Below are 13,956 nucleotides of genomic sequence, written 5' to 3'. Positions count from 1 at the left end.
TGTTTGGGGGTCTCAGTAATTTACTTATTTTCTTTGGTTGCTGTGTGTGTAGACTCTGAGCCGCCTGGAGGAGCAGGAAAAGGAAGTAGTGAACGCCCTGAAATACTTTAAAACGATTGTGGACAAGATGGCTGTAGACAAGATGGTGCTGGAGATGCTGCCAGGGTCTGCAAGCAAAGTGTTGGAAGCCATCCTCCCCTTGGTGCACCCAGATGCCCATTCTCAGCAAAGGTGATTTGTGACATCTGTATTTAAATGCACTGATACAGCAGATCTAGAACTTGGAAGTAGCAGTCATATACTGGCTGGTACAGCACAGGATGGTGGGGGGTGAAGGTGGGCATCACTACACCACTGGCACACGTGTAACATGACGACCAAGCTAGAATATGTGAGTCACTGTTACATACCCACTAGTGCAGCAGTGGTTTGGGGGGGTAAGTGTGGGCAGCATTATACCGCTGGCATACATGTAACGACCAGAGAACTAGAATATTATTTGTAAAATGATGATGGTCCACAGTCCTCCATAACATATGAGATATATTTCCCCCACTAGGAGGAGGTCAAAAAACCATATCAGAGCTTAACATCCCTTCCACCTCCCATCACTCTTAGTTTTTTTCTTTGCTTCATAGGAGATGATTGAGAATAGAGGTTGTTTCCCCTGCTTGATTATGGATTACAAATTGGGAGCTCAGACCTATGTAAGATTCTGAGTCCCAGGGGAGTATAATTTACAAAGAAGACAGAAAAGACTCTTCACAGCAGCTGAATGATATAGGTGCCCAGGAATACCCTTTTACGTGCACATCATTTACCTAATAGGACTTCCCTCAGGTGTTGTGGGGACTCGTCCCTAGCCTCCCCCTGATGGACTCGGGTATTTCCTACTACAATCTCTGCAATACTCGATACCTGCACTGGGTGGGCTCTCTGCTGGATACTGCTGCAGCTGCATTGACATGCCTGGTAAGCCAGTGGAGGGGTGCTGCGTGAGGTAAGTGACACAAGTACAGCATAGCCAGGGGACTTAACCTGCTCTCCTCATGACACAATTTAGAAATCACACCGGCAACCAGTTAAAATGGTGAAAAATTGACTCAACCTTTCTGTTGTGTGTCTCTGTGTGCTACACTGAGCATGGAGAAGAGAAAGAACAGCAAAGAATGGTCTGAGGATTTGAGAACAAAAATTGTGGAAAAGCATGGACAATCTCAAGGTCACAAGTCCATCTTCAGAGATCTTAATGTTCCTGTGTCCACTGTACGCAACACTGTCAGGAAGTTTTCAGCCCATGGCACTGTAGCTAATCTCCCTGGACATGGACGAAAGAGAAAAAATGATCAAAGATTGCAACAAAGGATTGTTCGAACGGTGAATAAAGAAACTCTATCAACGTCTAGACAAATTCAAGCTGACCTTCAGACACAGAGTACTAATGTGTCAGCTTGCACTATACTTCGCCATCTGAATGAAAACGGACCTTATGGTAGGAGACCCAGGAGGACCCCACTGCTGACACAGAAACATACAAAAGACAGATTGGGGTTTGACAAAACTTACCTGAGATAGCCAAAACCATTTTGGGAGAATGTGCTGTGGACAGACAAAACAAAATTACAGCTTTTTGGTAAAGCCCGTTATTCTACTGTTTTCAGAAAAAGAAATGAGGCTTTTAAAGAAAAGAATACAGTCCCTACAGTCAAACATGGTGGAGGTTCACTGATGTTTTTGGGGTTGCTTTGCTGTTTCAGGCACTGGATGTCTTGACTGTGTGCATTGCATTATGAAATCTGAAGACTACCAAAAAATTCTGTGGTGCAATGTAGGGCCCAGTGTCAGAAAGTTTGGTCTCCATCAGAAGTCATGGGTCTTACAGCAGGACAATGACAAAAAGCACCCAGAAATGGTTAAGACAAAGCGCTGGAGAGTACTGAACTAGCCAGCAATGAGTCCAGATCTCATTCCCATAGAGCACCTATGTATAAATCTCAAAACAGCAGTTGGAAAAAGAAGCCCTTCCAATCTGAGAGACCTGGAGCAGTTGGAGAAAGAAGGGTGGTCCAAAATTCCAGTAGTGAGGTGTAAGAAACTCATTTATGGTTACAGGAAGCGATTGATTTCATTTATTTTTTCCAAGGGGTGTGCTACCAAATATTAAATTGAGGGTGCCAATAATTTTGTCCATTCCATTTTTGGAGTTTTGTGTGTAATGTGTCAGATTTGGCTTTTTTTCTCTCTCTCGACTTTTATGTGTCATACCAATACAAACAAAATAAATAAACATGAGAATGCCTAAACATTTATAATTACAAACTTACACACATGCACATGTTCCTCCATATATGTATAACACATCTTTATACAAACCTACACACATTCCTACATATATGTATAACACATCTTTATACAAACCGGCACACATTCCTACATATATGTATAACACATCTTTATACAAACCTACACACATTACTACATATATGTATAACACATCTTTATACAAACCTACACACATTCCTACATATATGTATAACACATCTTTATACAAACCTACACACATTACTACATATATGTATAACACATCTTTATACAAACCTACACACATTCCTACATATATGTATAACACATCTTTATACAAACCTACACATGTTCCTCCATATATGTATAACACATCTTTATACAAACCTACACACATTCCTACATATATGTATAACACATCTTTATACAAACCTACACATGTTCCTCCATATATGTATAACACATCTTTATACAAACCTACACACATTCCTACATATATGTATAACACATCTTTATACATACCTACACACATTCCTACATATATGTATAACACATCTTTATACAAACCTACACACATTCCTACATATATGTATAACACATCTTTATACAAACCTACACACATTCCTACATATATGTATAACACATCTTTATACAAACCTGCAAACATTACTACATATATGTATAGCACATCTTTATACAAACCTACACACATTCCTACATATATGTATAACACATCTTTATACAAACCTACACATGTTCCTACATATATGTATAACACATCTTTATACAAACCTACACACATTCCTACATATATGTATAGCACATCTTTATACAAACCTACACACGTTCCTACATATATGTATAACACATCTTTATACAAACCTACACATGTTCCTACATATATGTATAGCACATCTTTATACAAACCTACACACATTACTACATATATGTATAACACATCTTTATACAAACCTACACACATTACTACATATATGTATAACACATCTTTATACAAACCTACACACATTCCTACATATATGTATAACACATCTTTATACATACCTACACACATTCCTACATATATGTATAGCACATCTTTATACAAACCGGCACACATTCCTACATATATGTATAACACATCTTTATACAAACCTACACACATTCCTACATATATGTATAACACATCTTTATACAAACCTACACATGTTCCTACATATATGTATAGCACATCTTTATACAAACCTACACACATTACTACATATATGTATAACACATCTTTATACAAACCTACACACATTACTACATATATGTATAACACATCTTTATACAAACCTACACACATTCCTACATATATGTATAACACATCTTTATACAAACCTACTCACATGCACACGTTCCTACATATATGTATAACACATCTTTATACAAACCTACACATTCCTACATATATGTATAACACATCTTTATACAAACCTACACACATTCCTACATATATGTATAGCACATCTTTATACAAACCTACACACATTACTACATATATGTATAACACATCTTTATACAAACATGCACACGTTCCTACATATATGTATAACACATCTTTATACAAACCTGCACACATTCCTACATATATGTATAACACATCTTTATACAAACCTGCACACATTCCTACATATATGTATAACACATCTTTATACAAACCTACACACATTCCTACATATATGTATAACACATCTTTATACAAACCTGCACACATTCCTACATATATGTATAACACATCTTTATACAAACCTACACACATTCCTACATATATGTATAACACATCTTTATACAAACCTACACACATACACACGTTCCTACATATATGTATAACACATATTTATACAAACCTACACACATTCCTACATATATCTATAACACATCTTTATACAAACCTACACACATTCCTACATATATGTATAACACATCTTTATACAAACCTACACACATTCCTACATATATGTATAGCACATCTTTATACAAACCTACACACATTACTACATATATGTATAACACATCTTTATACAAACATGCACACGTTCCTACATATATGTATAACACATCTTTATACAAACCTGCACACATTCCTACATATATGTATAACACATCTTTATACAAACCTGCACACATTCCTACATATATGTATAACACATCTTTATACAAACCTACACACATTCCTACATATATGTATAACACATCTTTATACAAACCTGCACACATTCCTACATATATGTATAACACATCTTTATACAAACCTACACACATTCCTACATATATGTATAACACATCTTTATACAAACCTACACACATACACACGTTCCTACATATATGTATAACACATATTTATACAAACCTACACACATTCCTACATATATCTATAACACATCTTTATACAAACCTACACACATTCCTACATATATGTATAACACATCTTTATACAAACCTACACACATTACTACATATATGTATAACACATCTTTATACAAACCTACACACATTACTACATATATGTATAACACATCTTTATACAAACCTACACACATTCCTACATATATGTATAACACATCTTTATACAAACCTACATATATGTATAACACATCTTTATACAAACCTACACATGTTCCTACATATATGTATAACACATCTTTATACAAACCTACACATGTTCCTACATATATGTATAACACATCTTTATACAAACCTACACACATTACTACATATATGTATAACACATCTTTATACAAACCTACACATGTTCCTACATATATGTATAGCACATCTTTATACAAACCTACACACATTCCTACATATATGTATAACACATCTTTATACAAACCTACACACATTCCTACATATATGTATAACACATCTTTATACAAACCTACACACATTCCTACATATATGTATAACACATCTTTATACAAACCTACACACATTCCTACATATATGTATAACACATCTTTATACAAACCTACACACATTCCTACATATATGTATAACACATCTTTATACAAACCTACACACATTCCTACATATATGTATAACACATCTTTATACAAACCTACACACATTCCTACATATATGTATAACACATCTTTATACAAACCTACACACATTACTACATATATGTATAACACATCTTTATACAAACCTACACACATTACTACATATATGTATAACACATCTTTATACAAACCTACACACATTACTACATATATGTATAACACATCTTTATACAAACCTACACACATTCCTACATATATGTATAACACATCTTTATACAAACATGCACACGTTCCTACATATATGTATAACACATCTTTATACAAACCTACACACATTCCTACATATATGTATAACACATCTTTATACAAACCTACACACATTCCTACATATATGTATAACACATCTTTATACAAACCTACACATGTTCCTACATATATGTATAACACATCTTTATACAAACCTACACATGTTCCTACATATATGTATAACACATATTTATACAAACCTACACACATTCCTACATATATGTATAACACATCTTTATACAAACCTACACACATTACTACATATATGTATAACACATCTTTATACAAACCTACACACATTACTACATATATGTATAACACATCTTTATACAAACCTACACACATTACTACATATATGTATAACACATCTTTATACAAACCTACACACATTACTACATATATGTATAACACATCTTTATACAAACCTACACACATTCCTACATATATGTATAACACATCTTTATACAAACCTACACACATTCCTACATATATGTATAACACATCTTTATACAAACCTACACACATTACTACATATATGTATAACACATCTTTATACAAACCGGCACACATTACTACATATATGTATAACACATCTTTATACAAACCTACACACATTACTACATATATGTATAACACATCTTTATACATACCTACACACATTCCTACATATATGTATAACACATCTTTATACAAACCTACACATGTTCCTACATATATGTATAACACATCTTTATACAAACCTACACACATTCCTACATATATGTATAACACATCTTATACAAACCTACACACATACATACGTTCCTACATATATGTATAGCACATCTTTATAAATACCGGCACACATTACTACATATATGTATAACACATCTTTATACAAACCTACACATTCCTACATATATGTATAACACATCTTTATACAAACCTACACACATTACTACATATATGTATAACACATCTTTATACAAACCTACACACATTCCTACATATATGTATAACACATCTTTATACAAACCTACACATGTTCCTACATATATGTATAACACATCTTTATACAAACCTACACACATTCCTACATATATGTATAACACATCTTTATACAAACCTACACATGTTCCTACATATATGTATAACACATCTTTATACAAACCTACACATGTTCCTACATATATGTATAACACATCTTTATACAAACCTACACACATTCCTACATATATGTATAACACATCTTTATACAAACCTACACACATTCCTACATATATGTATAACACATCTTTATACAAACCTACACACATTACTACATATATGTATAACACATCTTTATACAAACCTACACACATTCCTACATATATGTATAACACATCTTTATACAAACCTACACACATTCCTACATATATGTATAACACATCTTTATACAAACCTACACACATTACTACATATATGTATAACACATCTTTATACAAACCTACACACATTACTACATATATGTATAACACATCTTTATACAAACCTACACACATTACTACATATATGTATAACACATCTTTATACAAACCTACACACATTCCTACATATATGTATAACACAACTTTATACAAACCTGCACACATTACTGCATATATGTATAACACATCTTTATACAAACCTACACACATTACTACATATATGTATAACACATCTTTATACAAACCTACACACATTACTACATATATGTATAACACATCTTTATACAAACCTACACATATTACTACATATATGTATAACACATATTTATACAAACCTACACATATTACTACATATATCTATAACACATCTTTATACAAACCTACACATATTACTACATATATCTATAACACATCTTTATACAAACCTACACATGTTCCTCCATATATGTATAACACATCTTTATACAAACCTACACATGTTCCTACATATATGTATAACACATCTTTATACAAACCTACACACATTACTACATATATGTATAACACATCTTTATACAAACCTACACACATTCCTACATATATGTATAGCACATCTTTATACAAACCTACACACGTTCCTACATATATGTATAACACATCTTTATACATACCTACACACATTCCTACATATATGTATAACACATCTTTATACAAACCGGCACACATTCCTACATATATGTATAACACATCTTTATACAAACCTACACATGTTCCTACATATATGTATAGCACATCTTTATACAAACCTACACACATGCGCACGTTCCTACATATATCTATAACACATCTTTATACAAACCTGCACACATTACTGCATATATGTATAACACATCTTTATACAAACCTACACACATTACTACATATATGTATAACACATCTTTATACAAACCTACACACATGCGCACGTTCCTACATACATGTATAACACATCTTTTTACAAACCTGCACACATTCCTACATATATATGCAAACAGGTGTATAATATGTATTAATACTTTCCCCTTCTGGTGAACCGCAGCCGTCCCACAGTCTCTCCCAAGGTCTGTGTGAATATATCAGGTGTGCTAGCTGGAGGCGCTGGTTCAGCTTGTATTAGTCGTTGGTATCTTCCTTTCCTTTCCTTCCTCAGTTGTATAAGTGCCAAATAAAGACAAACTTTTTTACTGAATCTGTGATATTGTCTTTTCATATTGGGAAGGAGCCAGTAACCTGCAATATACACTGTGAGTAGATATTCACCTTTGTATGGTGTATTGTCTGATATTTCAGCACCACTATTTTGCACCTAGACTTATACAACTGAGGAAGGAAAGGAAAGGAAGATACCAACGACTGATACAAGCTGAACCAGCGCCTCCAGCTAGCACACCTGATATATTCCTACATATATGTATAACACATCTTTATACAAACCGGCACACATTCCTACATATATGTATAGCACATCTTTATACAAACCGGCACACATTCCTACATATATGTATAACACATCTTTATACAAACCGGCACACATTCCTACATATATGTATAGCACATCTTTTTACAAACCTACACACCTAAACACATGCACACGTTCCTACATATATGTATAACACATCTTTATACAAACCTACACACATTCCTACATATATGTATAACACATCTTTATACAAACCTACACACATGCGCACGTTCCTACATATATGTATAACACATCTTTATACAAACCTACACACATTCCTACATATATGTATAACACATCTTTATACAAACCTACACACATTCCTACATATATGTATAACACAACTTTATACAAACCTACACACATACATATGTTCCTACATATATGTATAACACATCTTTATACAAACCTACACACATTCCTACATATATGTATAACACATCTTTATACAAACCTACACACATTCCTACATATATGTATAACACATCTTTATACAAACCGGCACACATTCCTACATATATGTATAACACATCTTTATACAAACCTACTCACATGCTCACGTTCCTACATATATCTATAACACATCTTTATACAAACCTACACATTCCTACATATATGTATAACACATCTTTATACAAACCTTCACATGTTCCTACATATATCTATAACACATCTTTATACAAACCTACACACATTCCTACATATATCTATAACACATCTTTATACAAACCTACACACGTTCCTACATATATGTATAACACATCTTTATACAAACCTACACACGTTCCTACATATATGTATAACACATCTTTATACAAACCTACACACGTTCCTACATATATGTATAACACATCTTTATACAAACATGCACACGTTCCTACATATATGTATAACACATCTTTATACAAACCTACACACATACATACGTTCCTACATATATGTATAACACATCTTATACAAACCTACACACATACATACGTTCCTACATATATGTATAGCACATCTTTATACAAACCGGCACACATGTGCACATTCCTTCATATATGTATAACACATCTTCATACAAACCTACATACGTTCCTACATATATGTATAGCACATCTTTTTATAAACCTACACACAAGCACACATTCCTACATATATGTATAAAACATCTTTATACAAACCTGCACACATGTACACGTTCCTACATATATGTATAACACATCTTTATACAAACCTACACACATTACTACATATATGTATAACACATCTTTATACAAACCTACACACATTCCTACATATATGTATAACACATCTTTATACAAACCTACACACGTTCCTACATATATGTATAACACATATTTATACAAACCTACACACATGCGCACATTCCTACATATATGTATAACACATCTTTATACAAACCTACACACATTACTACATATATGTATAACACATCTTTATACAAACCTACACACATTACTACATATATGTATAACACATATTTATACAAACCTACACACATACACACGTTCCTACATATATGTATAACACATATTTATACAAACCTACACACATGCGCACATTACTACATATATGTATAACACATCTTTATACAAACCTACACACATTACTACATATATGTATAACACATATTTATACAAACCTACACACATGCGCACATTCCTACATATATGTATAACACATCTTTATACAAACCTACACACATTACTACATATATGTATAACACATCTTTATACAAACCTACACACATTACTACATATATGTATAGCACATATTTATACAAACCTACACACATTCCTACATATATGTATAACACAACTTTATACAAACCTGCACACATTACTACATATATGTATAACACATCTTTATACAAACCTACACACATTCCTACATATATGTATAACACAACTTTATACAAACCTGCACACATTACTACATATATGTATAACACATATTTATACAAACCTACACACATGCGCACATTCCTACATATATGTATAACACATCTTTATACAAACCTACACACATTACTACATATATGTATAACACATCTTTATACAAACCTGCACACATGCGCACGTTCCTACATATATGTATAACACATCTTTATACAAACCTACACACATTCACGTGTTCCTACACATATGTATAACACATCTTTATACAAACCTACACACATGCGCACGTTCCTACATATATGTATAGCACATCTTTATACAAACCTACATACATTCCTACATATATGTATAACACATCTTCATACAAACCTACATACGTTCCTACATATATGTATAGCACATCTTTTTATAAACCTACACACAAGCACACATTCCTACATATATGTATAACACATCTTTATACAAACCTGCACACATGTACACGTTCCTACATATATGTATAACACATCTTTATACAAACCTACACACATTACTACATATATGTATAATACATCTTTATACAAACCTGCACACATTACTACATATATGTATAACACATCTTTATACAAACCTACACACATTCCTACATATATGTATAACACATCTTTATACAAACCTACACACATGCGCACATTCCTACATATATGTATAACACATCTTTATACAAACCTACACACATTCCTACATATATGTATAACACATCTTTATACAAACCTACACACATTCCTACATATATGTATAACATATCTTTATACAAACCTACACACATACACACGTTCCTACATATATGTATAACACATATTTATACAAACCTACACACATGCGCACATTCCTACATATATGTATAACACATCTTTATACAAACCTGCACACATTACTACATATATGTATAACACATCTTTATACAAACCTATACGCATTCCTACATATATGTATAACACATCTTTATACAAACCTACACACATACATACGTTCCTACATATATGTATAACACATCTTTATACAAACCTACACACATGCGCACATTCCTACATATATGTATAACACATCTTTAAACAAACCTACACGCATTCCTACATATATGTATAACACATCTTTATACAAACCTATACGCATTCCTACATATATGTATAACACATCTTTATACAAACCTACACACATACATACGTTCCTACATATATGTATAACACATCTTTATACAAACCTATACGCATTCATACGTTTCTACATATATGTATAACACATCTTTAAACAAACCTACACGCATTCCTACATATATGTATAGCACATCTTTTTATAAACCTACACACAAGCACACATTCCTACATATATGTATAACACATCTTTATACAAACCTGCACACATGTACACGTTCCTACATATATGTATAACACATCTTTATACAAACCTACACACATTACTACATATATGTATAACACATCTTTATACAAACCTACACACATTCCTACATATATGTATAACACAACTTTATACAAACCTGCACACATTACTGCATATATGTATAACACATCTTTATACAAACCTACACACATGTGCACATTCCTACATATATGTATAACACATCTTTATACAAACCTGCAAACATTACTACATATATGTATAACACATCTTTATACAAACCTGCAAACATTACTACATATATGTATAACACATATTTATACAAACCTACACACATTACTACATATATGTATAACACATCTTTATACAAACCTACTCACATTACTGCATATATGTATAACACATCTTTATACAAACCTACACACATGCGCACATTCCTACATATATGTATAACACAACTTTATACAAACCTGCACACATTACTGCATATATGTATAACACATCTTTATACAAACCTACACACATGCGCACATTCCTACATATATGTATAACACATCTTTATACAAACCTACACACATTACTACATATATGTATAACACATCTTTCTTCTGTTAAGTGTGATCAGTCCACGGGTCATCATTACTTCTGGGATATTACTCCTCCCCAACAGGAAGTGCAAGAGGATTCACCCAGCAGAGCTGCATATAGCTCCTCCCCTCTACGTCACTCCCAGTCATTCTCTTGCACCCAACGACTAGATAGGATGTGTGAGAGGACTATGGTGATTATACTTAGTTTTATATCTTCAATCAAAAGTTTGTTATTTTAAAATAGCACCGGAGTGTGTTATTATCTCTCTGGCAGAGTTTGAAGAAGAATCTACCAGAGTTTTTGTTATGATTTTAGCCGGAGTAGTTAAGATCATATTGCTGTTTCTCGGCCATCTGAGGAGAGGTAAACTTCAGATCAGGGGACAGCGGGCAGATGAATCTGCATAGAGGTATGTAGCAGTTTTTATTTTCTGACAATGGAATTGATGAGAAAATCCTGCCATACCGATATAATGTCATGTATGTATACTTTACACTTCAGTATTCTGGGGAATGGTACTTCACTAGAATTACACTGATAAGAAATACATAAAGCTGTTTAATAACTAGAGATTATGTTTAACGTTTTTGCTGGAATGTAAAATCGTTTTTATTTACTGAGGTACTGAGTGAATAAATGTTTGGGCACTATTTTTCCACTTGGCAGTTTGCTTAATCTGTTTTCTGACAGTTTCTGTTCTCCCTCACTGCTGTGTGTGAGGGGGAGGGGCCGTTTTTTGGCGCTTTTACTACGCATCAAATATTTCAGTCAGCAACTCATTGTATTCCCTGCATGATCCGGTTCATCTCTACAGAGCTCAGGGGTCTTCAAAACTTATTTTGAGGGAGGTAATTTCTCTCAGCAGAGCTGTGAGAATTATAGTTTGACTGAGATAAAAAACGTTTATTCTGTAATTTGTTTCCTGCTTTCAGAATTTGTTATCTTTGCTAATGGGATTAAACCTTTGCTAAAGTTGTGTTGTTTACAAGGATTGAGGCTATAACTGTTTCAATTTATTAATTTTCAACTGTCATAGATCTTCTGTGCTTCTTAAAGGCACAGTACGTTTTAATATTATTCTAATTGAATTGTATTTCCAAGTTGCAAGTTTATTTGCTAGTGTGTTAAACATGTCTGATTCAGAGGATGATACCTGTGTCATTTGTTGCAATGCCAAAGTGGAGCCCAATAGAAATTTATGTACTAACTGTATTGATGCTACTTTAAATAAAAGTCAATCTGTACAAATTGAACAAATTTCACCAAACAACGAGGGGAGAGTTATGCCGACTAACTCGCCTCACGTGTCAGTACCTACATCTCCCGCTCAGAGGGAGGTGCGTGATATTGTAGCGCCGAGTACATCTGGGCGGCCATTACAAATCACATTACAGGATATGGCTACTGTTATGACTGAGGTTTTGGCTAAATTACCAGAACTAAGAGGTAAGCGTGATCACTCTGGGGTGAGAACAGAGTGCGCTGATAAT

The 13,956-nt window shown here is 33.3% G+C and overlaps 1 protein-coding gene across 6 annotated transcripts in view; it reads left to right on the top strand.

Annotated features, from left to right (window-relative positions):
- RAPGEF1 (Rap guanine nucleotide exchange factor 1) overlaps positions 1–13,956 on the top strand; it is a 270,865-nt gene that overhangs the window by 80,503 nt on the left and 176,406 nt on the right. For all 6 annotated transcript variants that reach the window (XM_053695533.1, XM_053695530.1, XM_053695528.1 and 3 more), the window contains exon 3: positions 53–231. In XM_053695533.1, coding sequence (XP_053551508.1) covers positions 53–231 — 179 coding nt within the window. The remainder of the gene's footprint in view (positions 1–52; positions 232–13,956) is intronic.

This window comes from Bombina bombina, chromosome 12, assembly GCF_027579735.1.
Source record: "Bombina bombina isolate aBomBom1 chromosome 12, aBomBom1.pri, whole genome shotgun sequence".
Lineage (NCBI taxonomy): Eukaryota > Metazoa > Chordata > Amphibia > Anura > Bombinatoridae > Bombina > Bombina bombina.
Note: the sequence above shows the minus strand (reverse complement) of the source record. Positions and strands in the feature narration are given on the sequence as shown.